This window comes from Lingula anatina, chromosome 2 (genome assembly GCF_051362555.1).
Source record: "Lingula anatina isolate TDL-2025a chromosome 2, LinAna3.0, whole genome shotgun sequence".
Classification (NCBI taxonomy): domain Eukaryota; kingdom Metazoa; phylum Brachiopoda; class Lingulata; order Lingulida; family Lingulidae; genus Lingula; species Lingula anatina.
In genome coordinates this window covers 46,574,835-46,598,766 of record NC_141768.1, presented here as the reverse complement: position 1 = coordinate 46,598,766, position 23,932 = coordinate 46,574,835, and the positions used below count along the sequence as shown (strand labels likewise).

Genomic DNA, 23,932 nt, shown 5'->3' with positions numbered 1-23,932 from the left:
TAAGCCCCTTCAAATAATGACAACTGTTGATTTATGCTCTAGATGTTTATTTGATTTAGATTCTGATAACCTTCTAGTTGAATTAGCTGTGACCTGGATTATGTCAGGTGAGTGTGCTTGATGTGATTTCAACGTAAACAAAAGGTGAGCAATTAGTCACTTTTTAACGGTTATTTTGACTTCAGTTAACCGTACCTGCACAACAAAGTGAATTCAAAGTTAATTTCAGTTAGGAGTTGGATGTTTGAATTTTCTCCACAGACATTTTATTAGTTTAGTTATTTATGGTATCAGTATAAATTAAGATTCATTGTAATGATGGATCCAGTGGGATTGTCTGGTATATTATGCGAAGTGACAAATAATATTGCCAAGGTATGTGAATTGATTTTAGCATGGTTTTCTGAATGCAGATGTAAAAGAAGAAAGTCTGAAAAGAAGAGTTATGTGGAGAAGTACCAGATTCAGTTGTCTTTTTCTAAGTTGTTTTATGATTATTTTGTGTAAAATGCAATTCTGATCTACCGTACATGTGATTGTAGTTAATTTCCAGGCAATATGGAAATAATTCTATTAGAAAGACATTCGTATTGGCAACTACAGCAATATTTTCTTTCTTGACCCATTAGGTATATGCATTAAGGATAAAGTGAAAGGAAGTTTAGTTATAAAAACATTTCTCTGCTTTGCATAAACTTTCATTAGAAAGACTTTTGGGAAAATTGTTGAAAACTTCTGTTTTTCTACCCTTCAATTGAGCGTAACCAATTGGTAATTTGTAGCAATATTGCATTGTTATTCTTACCCATTTGTACATTGGTATTGTAGAGAAAGTATTGAACTGGTATAACTTGTAACACAATAACAATGATCTGTTAATTCTCTGTGACATTTGGCAGGTCTATAATAGAAAAAGAAACCTGTCACAAAAAAATTAAATGTTACAGAACAAAAATCATAGTCTAAAGTCAGCTGTAAAGTTCAAGTGAGTTTTGATAGCACTGATATGGCAGTGTGCACAGCTGCAAAAAGATGTTTGTTTAAAATGTATCAGTTTGAGAACAACGGAAGAGCTGTTCTCTGATCTCTTGAATCAGCTGTTTGCTTTGAAATAATAACTTGCTATCTATCGATCTGTCCATTTTGGTCTTATTATATCCCGCTAGTGAAAAAGTCACAGTCTGAGGAATTGACGTATGACATTATTTGGTCGCTGTGGTACGTATTATTAGCAAATCCATAAGCAATTGACGGTTTTCATTTCCCAGAGAGCAGACATGTTACTGGCTTTATAATATTGAAAGTGATTTTTGAAATGTTAAAGTGCAATTCATTACATTATAGGGCTCTTTGCATGTGTGTGTGTGTTTGTGTGTACATATGTGTGTGAGTGATCGAGTGTGTGTGTGTGTGTGTGTGTGTGTGACTGTGTACGTGTGGTGGTGTGTGTACATGGTTAAACTCCCATGATGACAGGAGCATGGAAATGAAAGTGAATAGCTTGCCAAAAAGCCACACTATGGTTTTTCCAAATGACATCTTTAACTTTATATGGAATATGGCATTTCTGTGATTAAACGAGACATGTTTGATTTAATGTGCCATCATGCAGAGTAGCTAGACCTATATAGAATTGCCCTGTGGTATTTGAAGTGTTTTTTTCTTGGTGCTTGAAAGTTTAAGCAAATTGGCCAGTCAAGATCCAGTGAGGGTCCTTATATAATCTGGGCCCATGTCTGATGTCAGCCATGAACATTTATGGGGTAGTTTGTTGTAAGCCTAGGTGACTTGTCTGGGACACATTATAATATGCCGACAAATGGCAGGAATATGGTGCCTGAAGTTTTGATTGAGTTGTCAAGGGTTGTCAAGATATTGATAGAGTTGAAACAGGTCTGATAGGTTGCCTAGACCTCTCATGTAATCAGATTTATTGCCTTAATTTAATGCATTGTTGACTTTGATATATATAAAAGTTGTCTAGGTATGAGTGAAAAGGTCAGCAATACAGCAGTAAACCATGTGCATTTTGGTTTGTTTTCCATTTCATAAAGAAAACATTCTGCTTATTTCATTCTATGAAAGCAATCATAGAAGCATCATTTTTTCTTCATGAGTTTGCAGATTGCATATTTCAAATGTAGAAGTTTGCGTCACTCGAGCAATGTTTGAACTGGGGTGCCATTGAAAAGTTCACTAATTCTTGCACTTTGTCAGCTGTCAATGGTGTGGAACCAACTAGCGTCATAATCTCCATGGCAACACATGGAATTTAAAAGTTTTCAGATGTATGTGTTTGTACTCAAGAGTTACGAAGTTCTGTCGATACTTCAGACACATTTTGTTTAATGTTGCCTTTTTTTCACTTTTGGGATATTTTTTCTGTTTGCATAAAGGTATAAAAAATTGAAGAAAAAAATAGGCTTCTGCCATTTTATTTTTATGAGGGCATAAAAAAGAGCTACAGTAAATGATTGATTTAACTACTTTTAATTTAAATTAATTTTTTAAGCAGAGCAACCATTTCATATTGCTCACTGTAACTTGCCCCTCCAATCTTTCCACATTAGGCTGTTTGATTATCGAGATAGGGCGGACATTTTTAAGTACCTGTTATAAATCTCTGGTCCATCATGATGAGTTCTATGCCCCCTAGAGCCTGCAAGTAATACCCTACTCTTATCCTCCTTGTCACCTTCACAAAGAGACAGGGGGCCCACCACATATAATTTGATATCCCATACTTTTAAATTGATACAGTTGAGGGGCCTTCCATTAGTCAACATGTTGAATACAAGCTGTGTGTCAATAGTGGAAACAATGCTGGATTTCCTTTTCACAGTTTTGTCAACTGGTTAAGCCATGTTTATTTTGCCATTGCCATTGGCCTGGTTAAATATGTTTTTGCTCTATAGAATGCTGGCTATCCAATATTGGTGTATTATTGGTGTTATCTAAATTGAACGAAAAAGGATATCCATTGGACAAGTATTCATGCCTAATCATTATTGGGATTTTAATAATTTTGCAGATGTTATTGTTATTTTAAGAAAAAAAATTACAGAACTTATTTGAATGTTTTGAACTGAAATTATTATTTCTTTGATTTGGTGTCATCACCTCAATTATTCATATTACACTGGGCTTTCTGGTCCTTTGATTTGTATAATTTCTTTGTAAAACTTTCTGATAACTTGAGGGTAAAATGACTAAGCTATTAAAAATACATTCACCAGTATTTGCCTGTATTTAGTGACAGTATTACCTGGACAATAACCGCGCAGGTTAAGAAGTTGAGAGTTCAACACAATTTTCTAAAGGTGTCGAGCCTGGTCTTATTGATAACCAGGCAATAACAACAACGGCTACTGTGAACAAACATTACTTATCCCTCAATATTGACACAGCTATTTCATACATTTTATAAAGTTATAAAGCTGCACGAGGGGCTGGTTGAAAAGGAACAAGGCAATAATTACACGGCAGTGTCATTTTGTATTTTTATGTGTGTGGAATTTGGGTATTGAATTACCAAACAACTGCCTGAGTTTGTGAGTATTGATTGGCTGAGCCCACTGTGACATGCCTGTCATCTAGCCAGCTGGAAATCCCACAGTGCGGCCCTCAGCTAGACCAGATCAATGAAAACCAATCGTTTGACAGGATATTATAGACTGCATTAAACTCTGGAGGGCAGCACATCGGAATTAAGAAAAGCTCATGTTCAGGATTAACATGCCATTTGACAAGATGAGGCTGGTGCAGACGGGTTATTAATTAATATAAGGTATAGCCACTCTGATGTTTGTTTTGGAAATTTAGTATCTGATCTCACATGTAACTTTGTTCAACTTTGAGCCCAAAGAAAGACAAAGCAAGTAACTGGTACATGTAGGTAAGTATGCTTTAGAGATTGTTTTCTTTTCACATAATCAGTTGTCATAATGAGTTGTCATAATGAGGAATTATTATTGACTGGTGTTGTGGAGCTAAGCCACATGCAGACCAATTCAGCATAAGCAGTGATCAGTTTAGAATGATCTAATGACATAAGTCAAACTTAAGTTGACATTGGAAATATGTACTAAGGGGTAAGTTTCATCTTCAAATTCTGTTGTTTACATGCCCAGGTATACTGTAAAAAGGTAGCTTTTTAGCTCGTGGTTGAGATGATCTACTGCCTGTATACATGCACCTGTCTGATCTTTCAGCACTTCCAGTAATTGATTTTCACATAATTTAACTGTCCTTTTGGTACCATACTCTGGTGTCTGAGGCACAGGCAGCTTGCCTTTGAGTGCATGGTACATGTATACATTTATATTTGCCTGTCGGTAAGACTAAAATGACCTCAGTGTAACATAGAAAAGCTTTGACAAACAGGTTCCTACATGTACCACTACAGAGACTACCATGATATTTTTTCATCCTGTGTCAAAATTATTTACTCATGCTGCTGGGTTATGCAAACTTTGGCAGGCATGAAAACATGTCACGTTGTAGTGAATGTTTGGTACAGTACTAGTACTTTAGCAGAATTATTTGCTCAGTTTGAGACATATATTAGAAGGAATTTATTAATCTTGTGTAATGGATCATTTAAATAGAAATTAATCATCTGAGTTGATGTAATGTGATATAAGTCTTCATATTCATATCTTTGATGATGTATTAATTAAGCTGAAAACCTTACAGGTAAGATGTTCTTGTTAACTATTTGATAAAAATGGAAAACAGGTGGATATAGGCATGTCACAAGTCTCTCACCTTGCTAACAATGACGTCATATAACATTTTCTCAACTTAAAATGTAACTGTTATAAGGATTTTTTTATTTTAAAAAGAATTGGCAGTTGTGACGTGGGAAGAGATTTTGATCGGCCTAGGAAAATGCAGAATGCTATTTATTTACACAGTAGCTGCTAACTTTTTGCACACTTTTCTTTACCAGTAACCTTACCCAAGTTCAGGTCTCTGTTCAAAGTTTTCATTGCCTCTTATGTAAACTAACCAAATTTAAAATTTTGTTATTTTTGTTCATTATAGCCATTTAAGTCATCTCATTCAAAAAATATAAAAGTAAACATTTGGTGTGATTTTAAGCTTCAATCTGCTATTGTTTACTGTGTTTATATTTATATGACCATAGAGTGCAAATACATCCAGCAGTGAAGCAGTGGTGTTTATTGAAATGTTAAGTGAACTAAATTTTGAGTTTAGACTCAGAGTAGTGAAAATGTAGCCTGTGAGAAAATGGGTTCCAGTGTTTAAAAGGTAATGTTTGTGGATTTAATTACTGGAGCAATTAAGCAAATCAGGCATTTTTTGTGGTCTTGGTGCATTGAAACATGCTGAGACTGCAAAATATGTGTGTCGGTAGGTACAATGTTTCGATTTGTGCTCCTAATTTCAGAGTTTCTACATTCTTTAAGGCTTCATGTTTTTGACCAGTCTTGCAACTCATAGCTCGAAGTTTTGTAAGTCTAATCAGTATGATTGTACGTGCATGTAATTCAAGAGTCACTTTTATATATTTTATAATGTTCTTTATTTTAAAGGTAACAGTAATATATTTTTTTAAAAATTGTCTTTTGTGAGTAAAATAATATTATTGGTTTGCCAACTTTCAAAACAATAGACTTGTTTACTGAACTTTTATGATATGCTATTCAAGAGAACAACTTTGGGGAAAAAGCCTTGACCCCAACAATATAGAACCGTTAATCTTAAAGAATTACCCCTAACTGCCTATAATACTTCTGGTGCCAGATCATAAGAATAGTTGGGTGGAATGTGAAAAATTAATTTCATTTGAATACATTTTGTGCCTAAGAATAAGCCACCACAAAATTCTATCGAGGTTGAATGAATTCCAATACACATGTTGTTGATTGTCTCTTTATGTCTTGTTCACAGTGTTAATGCAAACTTATTGAGTTCAAATTTAGGTGACCATTGTTGTGGCTAGCTTGCAATCTGCCAGGCGGCCAGCTTTGAAGTGAAAGGCATTGCTGTATATAATGTGAATGTTTGTTGAAAGAGGGAGTAAATTTGGGGAAATGTTATTGTTGTGATTGTATGCATGACATGGTTCTGAAGGTCCTAAAGATCAGTGCAGTGTACAATGCAAATACAACAGAGTTGAATAGAAGGTGAAATGTCCAGTTCTTGAACTTGAGTTTTACTATTAATAACGAGATGCTGATGTCTTGCATTTATGATACATGTATGGGAGTTATAAGTAACAACCACATGTAAGTATGACATATATTCTAGGTTTAAAATTTACTAAATTGTACGTAACATTTACAGCATACTGAAAATCACAACCTCAAAGTGGCATCATGTTTTCAAAGAAAATCATAGACACCCATTTTAAATCAATGCTCCTTGAGAGTGAATGCTAATATATGTATATTAATAATGGAAGATGGCAATTAACTCAGCAGGAAACAAATAACATAATGGGGCTTTTTTTTCTGTCCAGTATGCATAGACATTACCCTAGATTCTTTCATTGATTTATATATTCCATTGTATTAAGGAAATGGAAGCCAGGAATTGGGGTACATGTAGTATTGTATAGATGATATTTCTGATTGTGTGGATACTGTTGAGGTTCAGTCATCTACCAAGTTGTACATGTATTAATTTTAAGTTACACATGCAGAAAAGAGTTCCTCTAAAATAGAGTTATAACCATCCCCCTTTTGATTAAAATAATTTATGAGAAATAAATGCCATACTATTTTCTGTAATGTTAGGAGTGCTGTTGCTTTCCATAGAAATTTAATGAACTTCCCACTTTTGTGAATACATATGTCAGTTCTGTTTCTTTGGACATGGAGATGTAGTGACATTTTCCAGGAATCGTGTCCTTCATCTTGTTTTTTTTTTTTTTTTTTTACCACATATATTCGACACTTGGTGCTGAGCTAAACTAGTACTTCAGCTTGTGATACTGTACATGCTCATGTTTGACCTTCATACACTATTTACAGTTACCATAATTATGATAGCATTATAGCTCTGGAAAGATTATAGAAATATTTTTAGTGAATACCTTCCTTTGATAAAACTGGTGGAGGTGCTTACAAATATTAGCATTCAAGACTCTTATTTGATAATTGATTGGAATTTATTGACACAAGAGGGTAATGTGCACCCATCTCTAAAATGATATGAAATATTATTTGTTCTGACACATTTCTTGCTTGAACAGTTGATTAGTTGTTATTGATGTTTGTTGAGGAAATTCAAGTTCAGTCTTACAGTAATTAATTTGTCAAGTAAACTTGCGCTAACATTCCAAAGGCAGCCAGTCCTTTCATAACTTTTAAGTTAGAAAAAACTGAAAAATGTGCTTTGGAAAACCTCTCCCCCCCTCCCCCCCCCTCCCCCCCCCCCCCCCATAAAGCCCCCTGCCCATCTGCCCGTAAGTTTTCAATACTCTAATGCAATATCTGTGCATTAAAAGCAAGTAATTAATTAAGTTGGTGAAGTTAAAGGGAGTAGCTAGCACTCCTCAACTTTATTGATCAATATAGTGGCCTGCAGGTAGTGCAACTAAAAGATTAATGACTAGATCACACAGACAATGAACACATTTCATACAATCAACTTGCTCAGCCGTGTGAGTTTATAGTCTAGATTTTATGCTTGGCACAGTAGAAAAAACAGCAGCTGTAGTTTTCTGGTTAATTTCTCACTGCATTGAAAATTGTGCACGTTCAGTAAAAAGCGTCATTAAAAAGCTTCGACTTGGGTCACTTTTTTGTGAAAGTACATTTGCTGAATGTGCAAGCTTGAGTAAAATTTCAATGAGATTCAAATGCAACTTGCATTAATGCTCACTTCAAAGAAGTAATAATGTGGTGATTTCCACCTGATTAACTAGAATTTTATTGAGGAAATTGATGGCGTTTATGCAATGTTGTAGGACCTGGAGTCTATTCTGAACTCCTCAACTCAAGACCTGGTTTTCACATACAGTTGTTATTGTGAATATCTGAAACAGGAGCTGTCAATGCTTACCCCTGCAGTTTAAGAATAAAGGAAGTGTTTGGCAACAGCTGAATTAATTTTTCTTTCCTAATTGTTAGCTTTGTTTTCATTTTAACAGTTTGCCCGCAAAGCTGGTTGTATTCAAAAACTGATTTTATTTTAGATTTAAGCAATTGTTCATTATTATTATTATTATTATTATTATTATTATTATTTTCAAGCCAATTAGTTAACTTCAGGTAAAACACTTTTGATGTCTTTATCACACCAAACACTGTGCCGACCATGTTTTTACAACTGTCAGATAATCAATGGTGAATTGATTTCTTGCTCTTTTGACTGGGTCCCTAGTGTTGTCAGTTTAATTGGGACTTATGGTATTGATCTGGGCGTGATTTGGTTACCCCAAATGGTTGAGTAAACCGGTTCTTTAGAAAACATGAAACATTACGTAAGGGGGCTTATATATGCCTGGAGGTAGAATGGTGTGCTGTGTGTGAAAATTTTGAATTATAGATTGTGTAGTTGTAGACCAGTATTCATGCAGTGAGGCACGTGAAGTTGAACACATTATTTAGACCTATGTTATTAAACCTATTAATTTCAAATTAGATCATTTTTCTTTGAGCTTTTAAGATTTTAAAACTTGAGCAAAATAGGTTAAGAGCTATTAACATGGTCTTAATTAAATGTTTTGTGATGCAGAGTATATATAATCATACAAAGAATCAGTTTGAGCCAGCCCCTTGATTTGGATGAGAGCCCCAATTCTTATTGATCTGACGACTTTTGTTCAGTGTCACATTTGTTTATTCTGTTATGCCATTACCATTATGAATGGAGGAACTTTATCAGTCTGCCCAACTGTGGTGGATTAAAATTCTAGACAAGATCTCCAGACAACAAAATGTAGGATTTTTTTTTTTTTTTTTAATATTTATGGTTTTATATTAGAACTTATTTCTGTTCTTCTTCTCTAAGTGGGGTTGCTTATTGTTCCAGTCAGCTTTGATGACAGCAGCTGACGTTTATGGGTTTTTTGAAAAGGAAAAAAAATCATATTAGCCTCATCATTGTTTGAAGAATGATTGATCGATGCATTAAGACTCGGGGGAGGTGTGAGCTTGGATTTTTTTTTCTTAGTTCACAGAGACATGGCAGACAGATTGTGATTGTGATTTTGGATTCAGACCTGCAATTTTTTTAATGAATTTTCTTTACAGAGTTTTAACATGCCTTTTCTCAAAGACGTTTTAAAGGGTGTTTGAACTTAAGAATCTAAGAAGACTATTTTATTGAAGGTTTGTAACTTTAAAAAAAACAGGCTTTAATCATTATTGTAATTTAAAATAGTACAGATTTTGTCGTTATGTTATTTGTGTCTACCAGCTGAGGCACTAGTTCACTGCATTTTTATATATTTTTTTAGCATATTGGTCATGCCCAATGAACGGAACAGAAAGTGACTAATATCCTAAAAGGACCTAGCGCACAACATATGATAACAACTCAGTCATCAATATTGTCAACGCAAACATAATTTTCAATCATCCTGGTTTATAAGTGTTCATGTACGTGCCAGACATCAGTGACCTGGTACACAAGGCAGTGAAGTGTAGTCTGACCCAGTTCTGCCATTTTCAAATGAATAGATTTGTACACTCCCAAACTTTAGGGTCATAGATTGCTACTCCTGCCTGTTTTATTCAATGAAAGATGGAGAGTGATGGGAATGAAAGATTTAAGTATTAAGAGAATTTGTTGAAATTTCTAGTACATTGGAAATATATGTGGTGAGAGTTAGAGATCCTAGAATCTTTAGGGAGAAGTTAATGTATGTGTTTTTCAAGCAGTTTTCCACATTAAGCCACTAAGATTTAAAGACATCCCAGATAGCATGACGTCGTCGGCCCGACGTCGATTTGGAGCTACGCATATAACGTCGATACGTCGCTAGCTGGCCGCTGTCGGCCCGCTGTCTATACATTAGCGACGTGTAGTTGGCGGGCCGACGACGGAAAGAGCGCTACTTTTCGTCGATAGCCACCGGTGGCCCACCGTCGGGCCACCAGCGACGTTGTTGTTATACGGTCAAATTTTAAATACACGCCAAATTTGTGTACGTGGCTGCTTAATTGCGCTACCCCCAGAGCGACGAAGACGATTCTAAGGTCTTTTTAACCTGTTACGGAATGTGCAATTTTTATTGGCTTCCAAATATCACATGACGTCCAACACGCGACGGATACACGTTACGAAAGCATGCGGCGACGTCGCGAGACGACTGCGTTGTCTGTCAGCTCTCCCACCGAGTTGGACGTACGTGCTGTGCTTATTGTAAGAAGGTAAGTCTATATTTTAATACAATGTAAATACTTGTAGGCATACTGTGCAATTAAATTGTATACAAAGTATATTTTTATTAAACGGTATGTTCTGCAGGGATTGTGCTGTTGTGTCTAAGCAGGGCTCGACGTCAACGGCTGTCCGCCTGTACGGGACAAGTAAAATTCAGTTCGGACAGGTGAAGTTGCAGGGTTGGCTGTCCGACGAACAGGTCATGTTTTTTTAGAAATGTGGAGCAAAAATCTTTAAAAAAATCATTTTCTGTTGCATACTAACTTCTTTTTGCCTCTTCCTAGACGGCATTGAAAAGAGTGACCTACTTTTGGCACAAAACGCATGCAGTCGCAAAACGAAGTCTGAGCAAACTTACCGCCAAATTATGAAAGTGAACACCCTCCAGAACTTCATCAGACAAAATTTATTCACATATCAGGTTAACTTCTGAACATTTATTTAGTTAAAAATCTACGTGCTCTAGTAATAAAGACCCTTCCAAAAACAGACACTACACAAGTAGGCCTACTGTGCTGCCTGGTTTCAAAGCCAGATTGGACTGGATGAACTGGCTATATCTAGTTCGTTGTCAAGGCAACATACTGCCTGTCAATCAAATACGTTGTATGCTATCTACTCACTATAGAAAGTGAAATCTTTTGGGACTGAAGACCTTGTTGAAATGTTGTTTATTTTCCAAGATATAACCTGAAATTTTGTATGATGTTTTCTTTAATGACTCTAGCATCACCTCTGTTATCTACAGTTTAAATTTTAGTGCTGGAATATGATAAATTAACATTGCTCTCATATACCATATATAAAAATGTTTTATTTTTAACAGATGCTGCCAAAAAAATGGTATAATGGAAAGTGACGCGGAAAGGATCATAAAAACGTGTGGTTGAAGAATGCCAGTGACAGGGAGGGAGGAAGGCAGCGAAGATTGTTGAAGAAGATTGGTATGTATTACATGCTTGTATTTAATCATATTTATTTTCTTTTGTCTCTTTTAACACATATTAAAAAAATTGAAATTACTGTTTTAATACAAAAATAAGATTCTTTTCCATGTTTGCACTACATGTATCAGTTGGTTTCTTAAATAGATCAGTTTATTCTCATTCTGATGATGTTGATCTCCATGCCAATCCTTTTACTTATGTTGAATTTACATGTAAACACTTCAGTTTAATAGGGATATGATGGACAATTACTTGCAATCACTTCAATGTGTTAATTTCAGAAAAAGACTGAGTCCAGGCTTTGCAAGAGACAATTGTGTCATCATCCTAGGATTCAGACTGTTTTTTTTTTTTTTTTTTTGGTCCTGAGTTGAAAGTATGTATCATGTTACATGCTAATTGAGAAATTAAATTTGGATACCTTAGTCAAGATTGACTATTAATTAAGGTTAGGGGATATTTGCCGAAGACATAGAATAACTGTGCTTGGATCTACATGAACATGTATATGACGTTTTTGACCGTTTAAATTGTTCTGACTACAAATTAAAGCACTCATGCTTGGTTCTTTCAAACAGATATGTTGCAGTTAGAGTATTGAATAGAGTTAACTTAGAATTTTTTATGTTGTTGTTTGTATATTTTGTGACATGAACAATATTGTTCCTACATAGTGTTATTTGCTGCAAGTAAAGACAGCATTAGACTGGTATGGCTTTGGAAATATAAGAAAATTTATTTCCCTGTACTGCTTAATGGACGTACCGGTATATATGCATATGTTTATGACAGTTTATGTTTCGTTCAAATTAATATTTTACCAGATACAGTACTAGAAACAGTTTTTGAATAGAGTTAAATAAGTATTTTATATGATGTTGTTGTTGGAAAGCTTGTGAGGTGAATGATTGCATTAAATAACTAGTGCAAGTAAAGACTGTATAAGGCTTCGTTCACATGCAATGTCTATTTTCTAAATTTTATTTTCTATTTGCGGTATGTCTTATGATCACGGTCTGTGCACTGAATATCCCGCCACGTAATTACTGGCAGCGCGAGCCAGTTACTATAAGTTACTATAAGTAACTGGCTCGCGCTGCCAGTAATTAAGCGGCGGGATATTCAGTGCACAGACCGTGATCATAAGATAGCGCGAATAGAAAATAGAATTTAGAAAATAGACATTGCATGTGAACGAAGCCTAAGACTGGTATGGCTTTGGGATGTGTTAGGAGGTCATTTTATATAAAATAATTCCCATTTGTTAACCCTATTAAATGCTTAAACCTACAGGCGCATGCATTCAAACAGATTATTTGTTACCATGTGGGTACAGCAACAGTGTTGAATGGAGTTAACTTAAGTATTTTATATATGCTGTTGTTTGAAGATTTGTAAGATGAATGTTTTTTGTTACTTTAAAAGTGTAACTGCAAGGAAAGATAAGTGTAACTGGTATGGCTTGGGGAGGGGGTGAGGCCACATCTCATAGTGGAAGATTACCTATGTTTTCTATACTTTAGGAATAGAATTTATGGTTTTTTTTTAAAAAATTTATCTCAAGGTCCATTATAACTTGCCACGTTGTTGTATTTTAAGGAAGAAATATTACATAAGAATAAACACTCTTGAAATATTACATTGTGTTTTGTCCATTATATATGACAATAATAATGATAATATAATTATCAAAAAATTAATAAATCAATGAATTAATGAATAATAAAGAAAATAAAAAAATAGATAAAAGCGGTGGACCTACGTCGGCCCACCAGCTACTTGTCACCTGTGGGCCGACGTTGGGCCGCTCAAGCTGTATGTCGCTGGTGGGCCAACGTTGGACCGATGGTCAGGCCAACGTAGGCCCACCGGCGACAGTAGCTGGTGGGCCGACGTAGTTGGAGTCGGCGGCCCAACGTCGGCCCACCGGCGACATGCTATCTGGGATTGAGACAAAAATATTGTCAGCTACACACTTGCAGTGGCCAGCTGTTGGCTGTACTTAATTTTTTTCCATGAGAATACTGTAATTCTGAAGATGTCTTTACAGATTTGTTTAAAATGACGGAAATTTTTCATTTTCAGGCAGAAAGAAAAGTTAAACAAGTGAGGTTTGATGTACCAGAGCAGCAAGTGACCAGATGGTCAAGCAAAGAACTGATTGACAGGTATTCACTTGTGTTGGCCCAAGCAGACGACCAATTCAGCCAATCAAATGATAGATTTCATCCACATCACCAGACTGCTCTCAACACAAGCTCTCACTGGGACCCTGAGACTGAGAACAAATCAAGACGACAGAAACATGACAAGAGCAAAGGAAAAAACAGAAAAATAAGAGCAAAAGAGAAGGCTGTCGAGTCTCATTCTGAATGTCAGCAGCAAAATACAAAAAGTTTTGATTTCACTTCATGCTGTGGCAAATTAAAGTTCAATCAGTTAGAAAATGACTGTGGAGATGTGGTTTCAAGCAAAAAATCTGCCACAACAAACAATAAAGCAAGAATTTCCAGCTCAAAACATGGCCAAAAAAGATCTTTGAAAATTAAACTAAGGACATCTGAACAAAATGGGGTGAGTCAATCTCACCCCAAAACTTCAAATTGTTCAAAGAAAGGAAGTTATGGAAATAATTCAGATACTAAATTGGAAATATACAAAAATAATTCAAATAATGGTGTGCAAGCTGCAGACCAACAACCCCCTCCGAGAGGAACAGAGGGGCAGATACACAGCTACTTCGACATTATAAAACAGAGAACAAAAATGGCTGCCTTAAAGCAAATAGATATAACAGAACGCATAAAGGCACAGCTAGAACAGACGGAGAGGCTACTTGCAGAGGAGAGGCGGCTTAGGATACAGCATGCAGCAGAGTTGGAGGTAGACTTGGAGGAAAGTGATGAGTCTTACTCATTTGAAATAGATATCCAAGAGCAAAATGGTAAATATCCTGTTCCCAAGGATGCGATACAGAATGAAGAATCCGAAATTGCTTTGTCTCCAAACGGCCAGATTGATTATGAAAATAAACCTGATGGTAGTTATATTAATGAAAAATCGGAAACGCTATCTGTGGAAACTGATGATTTGTCTCCCAGCTGCCAGACATTAGAAATGTCAGGTGCAACTGAGATTACTATAATCAATGAAACATCAAAGGACCGCCAACCTCAAGAGAATTGCTCTTCTTCGGTGGATAATCTACAAGGAAAAGCTGGCAAAATAGATTACCTTAAGGAATACAAGCAGAAATATGGCATTAAAGAATCATCACCAATCAAAAATATTGAGTCAAAAAGGGAGCAAGTTGTTACTTACAATTCGAACACGGAAGACTTGATAACAAAGTATTTAAGAGACAAATCAAGGAATGCTCAATTTGCACAAAGTGGCTTTCAAACTGGTGATTATCCTCTGACACAGACACAACTTGATTTATTTCACAGTCCAGACAACAAGAACTATATCATGCCAAATGGGGACAAAGATGTAGAAGGAATTGTAGATGGCACAAGGAAATCAAAACATATCATGAATGAAAGTTCAAAAATTAGTCAGTATTCTGGTAGAATACCTATTTCGCTTTCAGAGTCTTCGTTAAGCCTAGTGGCTAATGTGAAAGTGGGTGAGAATACAAGCCAACAGAATAGGCCCAGTCCCACAGCAAGTGACAACCAAGACGGGAGTCCTTCAACACTGTCAGCCGCTACAGCAAAACGACAGCTCTTTGCTCAGCAGGGGAAATGTAAAAGTTATGATTTAGTGGATAATGTTAGTGAGGGAGTTTCTAAGAGTTTACCGCCAACACCTGAGAAATGGCCTCGTGGTTTTGATAACGATTTAGTCGAGGCATCGTCAACCAGGTCATCTCTCAGTAAGTCAAATTCTGAACCTGAAAGGCTTGTCCCCTGGAAGACTAAATTTCACATTCCAAGTTTTGAGGAGTTCAAACTGAGAAGAAAATATGGAGGCTCTGTACCTAATATTGCTGGTATTGTACCTGACCATTGCTCAAATGATGAAATGGTATTTCCTTCTTCATTTTCCATGACAACATCAACCTCTACATTTGATCTAAAGAGTTGCGCAAAAGACAGACAATATACAGACACATTCCTTTTAAAAGGGTCTAGACCCCATGGAGACCACCCTGATAGCTTAAGACCCGTGTCTCCAACTCTATTTGGGCAAACTTACACTTTAAACAGTCCATCAATGGATCTTGGTGTTAAATCTTACTTGAGAACATCTCCACGCAATGCAGCTGTCTCACCTAGCACATCTGACAATACTGCTTCACCCCAGTCATCATGGGAAATTCATGTGCAAGCCCTTAACCCTACTGTTCCAAAGATAATGACAAAGACTGGACAGTCAGTGGACAGAGGTCACTGTAATTCCCCCAGGGGATACAAGTCAATGCAGAAATTATTTGGACAGGAGTCCCAACACCATAGGTCAAAATCACTGGATGATCAGGACAGCCATTTGTCAAAAACCAAAATCCCTTCATCATTAAAAGAAATTGAAGATGCTCTGCATGATGCAGACATACAAAAAGAAAAGCTCCGACGCTGTAAATCTGATAAAAGTTGCCAAAGCAGCCCCAGGGTGACATTCTCTGATGAGATTGTAACTGAGCCTCATCGAAGAAGAAAGAGCAAGTCAGACCTGGGGAATGTGGCTCATCTCCTAGAACAGGCCGGTAACCATGACAATGACAACATTGATAAAGTGAAACACAGAAAACATTCCAGGAAATCTCAAAGTCAGGATGATGATATCCTCACCCTGGTGGAAGCATCAGATAGGGAGAGTACCCCAAAAGATTCCTCCAAACATACATCGAAAAAACATCGAGGGAAAAGTAAATCTGATTTAGGAACAGTAACAGATGTGAAAGTCCTCCAGCACCAACAGTTAGAAGAACAAATGTATGTGCCAAGTAGTAGTAGTAGTAGCAGACAGAAACCAAAAAGACATGTTAAAGAAGAATATGAGAAATATCTCAGAAAATATCAAATGGACAACGACTGTGTTGAGCCATTTATAAATAGGAGAAATGATTCCATGTCACACCATCCACAGCCAGCTTTCTCTCGTGCCAAGTCTGACAATCAAATAAAAAAGATTAGGTCAATAAGTAAAGACGATAGTGAAATTCCCCTTTCTTATGATAATGATGAGAAGAAAAATGAGACAAGAAAAGGTTCAGAAAAGAAAAAGAAAGGAAAGTCTAAACCACCTCCTAGACCACATTCCAGTTTAGGACTGAGTTCTGGGGATGCCACATTCTTGCCGAGTTCTGTCAGTGAGGAAGGAAAGGATATGAAACGTACTGCCAAAAAGGACCAAGAACAAGGCAGTGCTCCTATCAAACAGAACTTGTATACCAAGAAAAAAGATTATAAAGTGAGTATTGAGCCTGATCTTGATAGCTGCATGGCAGTTACTTCTACTGATTATAGACTAGACATGTTACCTAGAGACAATAGCATGTTCCCTTCTAGTCCCAGACACCAGATGGCACCTGTAGACTTTTCAGTTTCCCAGCACCAGAGACTGGGGGACGTAGAAATGTTAGACTTAGATCTATCTAGTTTAGAATCCGACTTGGAATGCTCTGAACATACTTTGCCTGATGTGCCCAGTAGTTCTAGAAGTCTAGGAGAATTTGATGATGTCAGTTTTGAGGACTGTGGACTTGAGCAACCTGAGAGAAAGGAAGAAACAGCAGGTACAAGTATGGCTAGAGATCTGAAGGAAGAAATCAGCTCAGCGGAGAACTCTCCAAGACCTGAGGTAGGTGGTGTGAGATTTGAGGCTTGAACACCCCTTACCCCTTTTTGCATGAAACAGCATGGCATGGTGTATTTTTGTGTGCTAGATTATTATCATCTTATTACTGAATATATTTATTTGTTTATTTCTTTTTATAATTATTTATTCCATTGTTTTTGTTGTGGTCAATTCATTTGCAGGTATTTAAGATAAAGCTATTGAAATTTTATTTTTATGTCATCTTTTAACTTTTGTAAATTGGTTTTGATGAGAGTTGCTAGCTTTGAAAAAAATTCACATTCATCATCACTTTTCGATTATCTGCACTCATCATGTTTTCATTATCACATTTTCTCCTCCTCAAGATGACCACCAGTCCCAGGTTCAATAACTATGTAGAGGCCCTTCAGTCTGGATACACTGCACCCAGGTCTGAGGATCTGTTCACCAAGTACAGCAAGAGGTTCAAACGACTGGAACAGACTGAACTTAGTCAGGTAGCTAGAAAACCACTGCCTGGTGACCAGGTTCTGATTCTGTAGTCTGTTTTGGCCTGGCCTTTTTATACTGTACCACATTTTTTCACTCCATATTTATTTTGCTCCACTTTGCTATCACTTTTTTTTTTTTTTTTTTTTTGTATCATCGCCTGAATCATATTGAGAGTTGAAAAGAAAAGTAGCACTCAGTTTGAACTGAATGCATCATTTTCTTTCTTTTTTTACATTTATGAATCTAAACTGAGGGGTGGCTAATAAATTCATTTCACTCTATCGATTGCCAAATCTTGATCAACACAACACAAGGCAGCGGAATCACATTCCCTATCCTGAATTTGTATTAAAATACAACACTTATTATACAGACAATTTAGAAATGTATTTCATTCATGTGACGAGAAATGAATAAAAAAATCTTTAATGGATGAAGTGGAGGCTGGCCATTAATTTTGAATATGTCACTTCTGTATCAGTTATATATATTGATACATATTACTTATATTGATATGAATGACCACTGTTTTAGTGTAAAATCTACATTATCAGAATTTGGTATTTATCTATTTTGTGTCCTCAGATTTCAGTCACAAGATCAACATCAGATGTTTCAGACATCAAAGAAGAGAAGAAAAGGAAAAAAGACAAGAAACTAAGGCACAACAAAAGTGATCCGTTTGATGAAGTGGCTTTAGAAAGACAGAATTCTCAGAAAGAACAAAGATTGAAAGCAAGAGGTATTTATGAGAAACAATGAAGATTAATTTTTATGTACAAAAAGATGCAGCGATGCTTGTTGCAGACAATTTGTATGTTAAAGGTTCCAGATTTTTGCAAATTAAGTTACATAGATAAGATATTTGCATGTTTATATGTTGTTTAAAACGCGTTTAGGTGATGTAATTTAACATCAGTTTTTGCATTATGAATGGTAGGGTATAATTTGAACCCAGAATCGGTAAAAAATTTAGTGGGCCTAAAAGCCTCCTTGTTTCACTCATGCTTACGCTCAAAATCTGTGGTCTGTCCTCAATACTGTGACACCTGAGCTAAAACTGTGATCATTATAAGACACGGTAACTATTTTCACAGAAACCAGAGGTTCTAAGAAGATGTCACTAAAAGCTCAAGATGTCAGCAAAAGAAAACTGTCATCAGCAACATCGAAGGAAGAAATCCTCAGTTTTCTGCAGGAGGTCCAAACTGGTTCGTTTAAAACATTAGAAGAGAGCTCAAGTCTTCAGAGTCTGGAGGAGATTTATGAGGATGACACAAGCGCAGAGGTTGGTGTTTATTAGTATAAATATAAGTTTTGCACTAACTATTTTGTGATTGAGGGACATGAATGTCTTACAAAAGGGAGCAGAGGGTGATATGTGTGTGTGCATGCACACTTTGTTGATGTCCATTTAATATCACTAAAAGCAAATGCACTGTCTTGCTGTATGAGAATTATTGCATGGCACACAGCTATTGTACTAGTATATTACTCAAAGGTTTTGTAAAACTGCCTGAATGTTAATTAGGGGAATTTAAGTAAAAAAAATACTTAGGTCACCCATCCTGGCATAAAATATTTTGGCAAAATGCTTCAAATATTTTTATGTGGGTAAGGAAAATATATTTCCCTGATTTCATTGATTTAGTTCAGAATTTTGATTGAACTAAAATTTTTCAAGGATAAGACCATGCAGATAGTTTGAACAATTCATTGAATTACCATACCAAATAACCAAAAAAAAGCAAAACTAATTCTAATCCTTACAACCATCTTAATTGGCACATCTACCCCTTTCTTGCTTGCTTTTTTGAAATGGCATGTTTTAGTGCACCCTATAAAAGAACAACTAACCATTGCACCCTCTCTTCCCTCTCCTCCTCTCTCAGGCATGCACTAGAGGTAGGCACGAGCCAAGCAGGCAAAAGAACCGCCTCAGCATCGTAAGCATGACTAGTGTTGACAGCGGGGTTACTGAGGGGGTGCAGGACTCTGCAGACACAGCCAAGGTACAGCATTATGGTCCAGGGATGGATCTTGGGATATTTTTGTGATTTTTCCATTTTTGTGATCAAAATCATTATGCATCGTAGAACAATATAAAGGGAAAGTCTAGTCACAATTATTTTTAGATATTATCAATGTAATCAATAAAGTGGCCTTATATTGGCTGCATGTTGAGAACTGTGCAGACATGGCCAATCTGAGAGTTGCTTGACACAAAAAATAAACAAATTTATAATTTACCACATGATCACAACACTTCAATTCAGTGTAAAATATTAAGAATTTCAGCTTAAAATGTTAATTTTGTAAGAGACATTATTTTTGTTGTTATTGGATTTTTTAATTAATTTATTTGTTACAGCATAAGACATGAAAATATTTACTTTTTAAGCAATTTTTTCTGTCTATCTCACAGGATACCCCAAAGGGAGCAGAAGTGGAGAGGGTGGACAGTGGGGTTGGATCTGAGACCAAAGCAGGAATGAAAAAGAAAAGCAAGGTATATGCGGTAGGCACAAAGTTGTATGAAATAGTCATATATGTAGCATGCAGCTGCTATTGCAATGTACAATTTTACCATTGATACCATGCAATGCCTTACTTTTATATGTAAAAGTCTTTTTGTAAACAGTAAAGATGATTTATTTTGGCTGAAAAAAAACACTATTGAGGTTTGCCATTCTGACTCTCAGGATTTGTCCATAATTCTCTGAAATTATGTGTTTATAACAAAACTAATCAGAGACACAAAGACATTGATACATGAAGTGTTAATGTTCTGTTAGGGCCCAGTCTGTGAGGATTGCAACAAAACCATCAGTGTGTTGGACCTGGAGGATTGTGTGGAAACACTGTGCACGAAGTGTCATTCACGTAGAGTGGAGAGGAAGGAAACCATTCAGGAGCTGGTAGACACAGAACTCAGCTATGGCAGAGATCTGCGCATCATCAAGGAGGTAGGTTAGACTGATTGTATTAGGTAATGTTGGGTGAGTGGTGGTGATTGTGTTGGGTGAGGCTGAATCAGTTGTGATGATTGCGTTAGGTGAGGTTGGGTCAGTGGTGCTGATTGTGCTAGGTGTGTCTGGGTCATTGGTGATTGTGTTGCGTGAGGCTGGATCAGTGAAAAATCTTCCAAGAGCCAAGCACACACTATTGTTATTTACATCTTTACTGGTTGAGGAGATGTGTCAGACAATTAAGTTGATTACACTGACTATACCTTTAAGTAAGAGTTGGATCGATCCAGGTAGCACGACAAGTTGTGTGCTTGATTTGGAAGTTGACCTTAAACTCCAAACCTTATAAACTCAGACAATTAACAGTCAGAATATTTTATCTTCAGGACATATGGAATTATGTATGGTACAATTGTAGTTTAACTTTTCATTCAGTGTCTGGTGTCTGTTTTCTGCTAGGAATTTATGGCTCCAATGGAAACAGCATCTTTGCTGACTCCTGAACAGTTAGACACTATCTTCATCAATCTACAAGAGTTGATTGACATCAATGACAAATTTGCAGACAAACTGCAGGATCTCGTTGAATTGGCCAATGAACAGGGAGATGAGGTGAGTGAACTTGGAACTTTCACTAATATCACTGGAATATCATTTAATATACATGAGCATTGACCATTTGATCATTTATATTGTTAAAGATACTCAAAATAGGATCACAGGATCAGTGAAGTTTATAAAATTATTACATACCGTACCTGGTTTAATTTCTTATTCTCTAGGACTATGTCACAGTATATATAGGACAACTTTTCCTGGAATCCTCCAACATGTTCCTGGCTTTTGAGAACTACTGTGTGAAACAGGTAGGACAAGGGAGAAATATGTGGAATATTATTGATGGCCTGGAATAGCTGCCAAGTAGAAAAAATTGCTGCAAAGACTGTACATTTGTGAATACAATACTCAAATCTTGTACTAAAACAGAACTAGTGATACAGTAATACAGTATTGTAATTGCTGTCATTTTTGTTTGCCAAAATACGACACAACTTTCTATCAGCACCATAAACATTTCAGAGTCATTGACAAGGGGTTTTTATACTGTCAATGGTGATGTTGTGTTATGTGAGGCTGAGTAAGAAGTCTTGATTGTGTTATGTGAGGCTGGGTGAGAAATCTAGATTGTGTTATGTGAGGCTGGGTGAGAAGTCTTGATTGTGTTATGTGAGGCTGGGTGAGAAGTCTAGATTGTGTTAGAAGAATCTGGGTGAGAAGTCTTGATTGTGTAAAGTGAGACTGGGTCAATGGTGATTATTGTTATTTGAAGGTAAGTTCAGTTTTATATACTTTGTATTTTTACAGGCAGCAGCTCCACTTCTGTTGGAACAACTGGAGAAGGAGAAAGAGCTACTGCGGATATTCCTACATGTGTCTCAAACAGAAAACTCCTTGCTCAGGAGAATGAATCTCAAGTCTTTTCTCATGGTGCCTGTACAGAGAATCATGAAGTAAGTTCCATATGTTGACACAAAAATAAAAGCAAATTTTAATATAAAATGTGACAAATGTTGGTGTGGTTGGTAAATGTATGTTATTAAGAAAGCAGTACTTTTAGTTATTTTGGCAGTTTTAAGCTTACACGCAGAAAGCTTTTATTTTAAACCTGGTATGCTATGTTTTTATTTTCCAGGTACCCTCTGCTCCTTGGGAGGTTACACAAGTCCACATCTAGTCATCACGAAGACAGGGAAGCAATAAAAGAAGCTCAATGTAGAGTAGAAGAAATCCTGGATCATATCAATGCAGTTAGTTTTTTTTTTTTTTTTTTTGTAATTTATTAGAAAAAAAAATATTTAGCTTGGTTTTCCATAAGTTCAGTGATTCAGTTCCAATAGGATGAGCAGTACTTATTTATAGTGATCTATTTTTAAAAACTTTATTTGAAATTGCGGTGATAGAAGGAAATGTTTTATAAAAATGTTTGAGAAGTGTTAACTGCATGCATGTTAATTTGATAATTTATCCCTCCAGAAAACCAAAGCCTCAGCCACTGGACTCAGATTACGGAGAAAAGGATCAGGCTCCAAGAAGAGCATAGGTACTGACAATATAGAACTAAACAAGGTGAGTTGTTTCTTACCACTTGATATTTATAATTATATTGAGAAAAAAATGCAATTAGTAGTGTTCCATGCAAATTATTACTAAATAGCATGGTAATTTATATGCCTAGCAAATTTGAATGTAAGATGCAGTAAGTCTTATTGTTTTGTATTTTATAAATATCTTGAATGTTGACTTATCAGGTTGCCTTGGAAACGCTATGTTGGACCAGGAATGAGGTAAAAATAATTACTGCTGGAAAGCTACAGTATGCACAGCCTGCTGACTCTACCTGGCCCAGGAAGTACAAGAATCTCAAGTTTGCACCTATTTTTGGTGTTTTGGCCACACTTGGAAATGTAAGTATACAAAAGTGTTGTAATAAAATATTTCAGTTGCTTTAAAATAACTAAACTAGAATAATATATACTTTATAGTTTTCCCTATATGTCTTGTGTATAAAAGAATTTATTTGACAAAAAAAAAAGAAAGGATAAGAATAATTTTGATCAAATGTTTCAATTGTTTAAAACATGCTTAGGTATTTGTGTAAACACTGAGGGCAATGTTCTCCCCGACATAATTATGTTTCCTTGAATATAAAGTAATTTTAGATCAGTAAAATGTTTCTGTTCCTCAATATGCCATCTTCTCTCCTTCCAGCCCAAGCCTTACAACACACTGGATGAAGTGATGCTGTTTCCCAGACCACATACAGTCCCACAGCAGGCAGCGCTTGTGATCATACGGGAGAAAGGAGGACGCTTTCAAAGTATTAGGGTATGGACAGTGTTATTTTACTTAATGTTTATTCTCAATTTTCATACATGGTTTTAATATTATAGTAATTTCTTGAAAATTCTGGAGATGGCACACATCAGTTTTCAGTAATTTCAGCAGATTTGGAAATGATGCAAGCAGAAGCTTTGCTGATGTCCTTTGTTTGAAATTAGTTATGTCATTAATGTTTATTAAGCACAAAATTGCATATTTTAATATTAGTCCCTTTTTCATTTTATCTTAAGGAACCTATGTATCTAGACAAGTGTGTAGTTGCCATAGACCCAGAACTGCCAGAGGTCTTTGAGATCCATGAGATGGCAAAAGATGTCTTTCTCTTTAAGGTAAGATATTGACATTTTATTTATTGGCCAAAACATTGTTTGATGTTCAACAAATATGCTTTTTTCAAATTTAAATGTGATATATAATAACTACTTAAAGGGGCTCTTTCCGATATGAGGGAAATTAAAACATATCCCAAACTTTTTC

The 23,932-nt window shown here is 36.1% G+C and overlaps 1 protein-coding gene and 1 long non-coding RNA gene across 6 annotated transcripts in view; both read left to right on the top strand.

The window, feature by feature from the left end:
* The window catches only part of LOC106158873 (uncharacterized), a 29,124-nt gene continuing 5,192 nt past the window's right edge, over window positions 1-23,932 (top strand). Inside the window, exons 1-16 of one of the 5 annotated variants that reach the window (XM_087004280.1) lie at window positions 1-375; window positions 13,395-17,114; window positions 17,459-17,590; window positions 18,171-18,327; window positions 18,683-18,873; window positions 19,478-19,597; window positions 20,011-20,103; window positions 20,381-20,551; window positions 21,014-21,166; window positions 21,337-21,420; window positions 21,920-22,065; window positions 22,248-22,362; window positions 22,589-22,681; window positions 22,864-23,019; window positions 23,324-23,440; window positions 23,686-23,784. In XM_087004280.1, coding sequence (XP_086860406.1) covers window positions 316-375; window positions 13,395-17,114; window positions 17,459-17,590; window positions 18,171-18,327; window positions 18,683-18,873; window positions 19,478-19,597; window positions 20,011-20,103; window positions 20,381-20,551; window positions 21,014-21,166; window positions 21,337-21,420; window positions 21,920-22,065; window positions 22,248-22,362; window positions 22,589-22,681; window positions 22,864-23,019; window positions 23,324-23,440; window positions 23,686-23,784 — 5,607 coding nt within the window. In that variant the 5' untranslated portion in view covers window positions 1-315. The remainder of the gene's footprint in view (window positions 376-13,394; window positions 17,115-17,458; window positions 17,591-18,170; window positions 18,328-18,682; window positions 18,874-19,477; window positions 19,598-20,010; window positions 20,104-20,380; window positions 20,552-21,013; window positions 21,167-21,336; window positions 21,421-21,919; window positions 22,066-22,247; window positions 22,363-22,588; window positions 22,682-22,863; window positions 23,020-23,323; window positions 23,441-23,685; window positions 23,785-23,932) is intronic. The other 4 variants (XM_087004284.1, XM_087004281.1, XM_087004282.1 and 1 more) reach the window with 4 other exon arrangements.
* Window positions 9,895-11,306, top strand: LOC147763764 (uncharacterized). The gene is made up of 2 exons (XR_015332808.1): window positions 9,895-10,349; window positions 11,189-11,306. It is a non-coding gene; the product is annotated as an uncharacterized LOC147763764 (long non-coding RNA).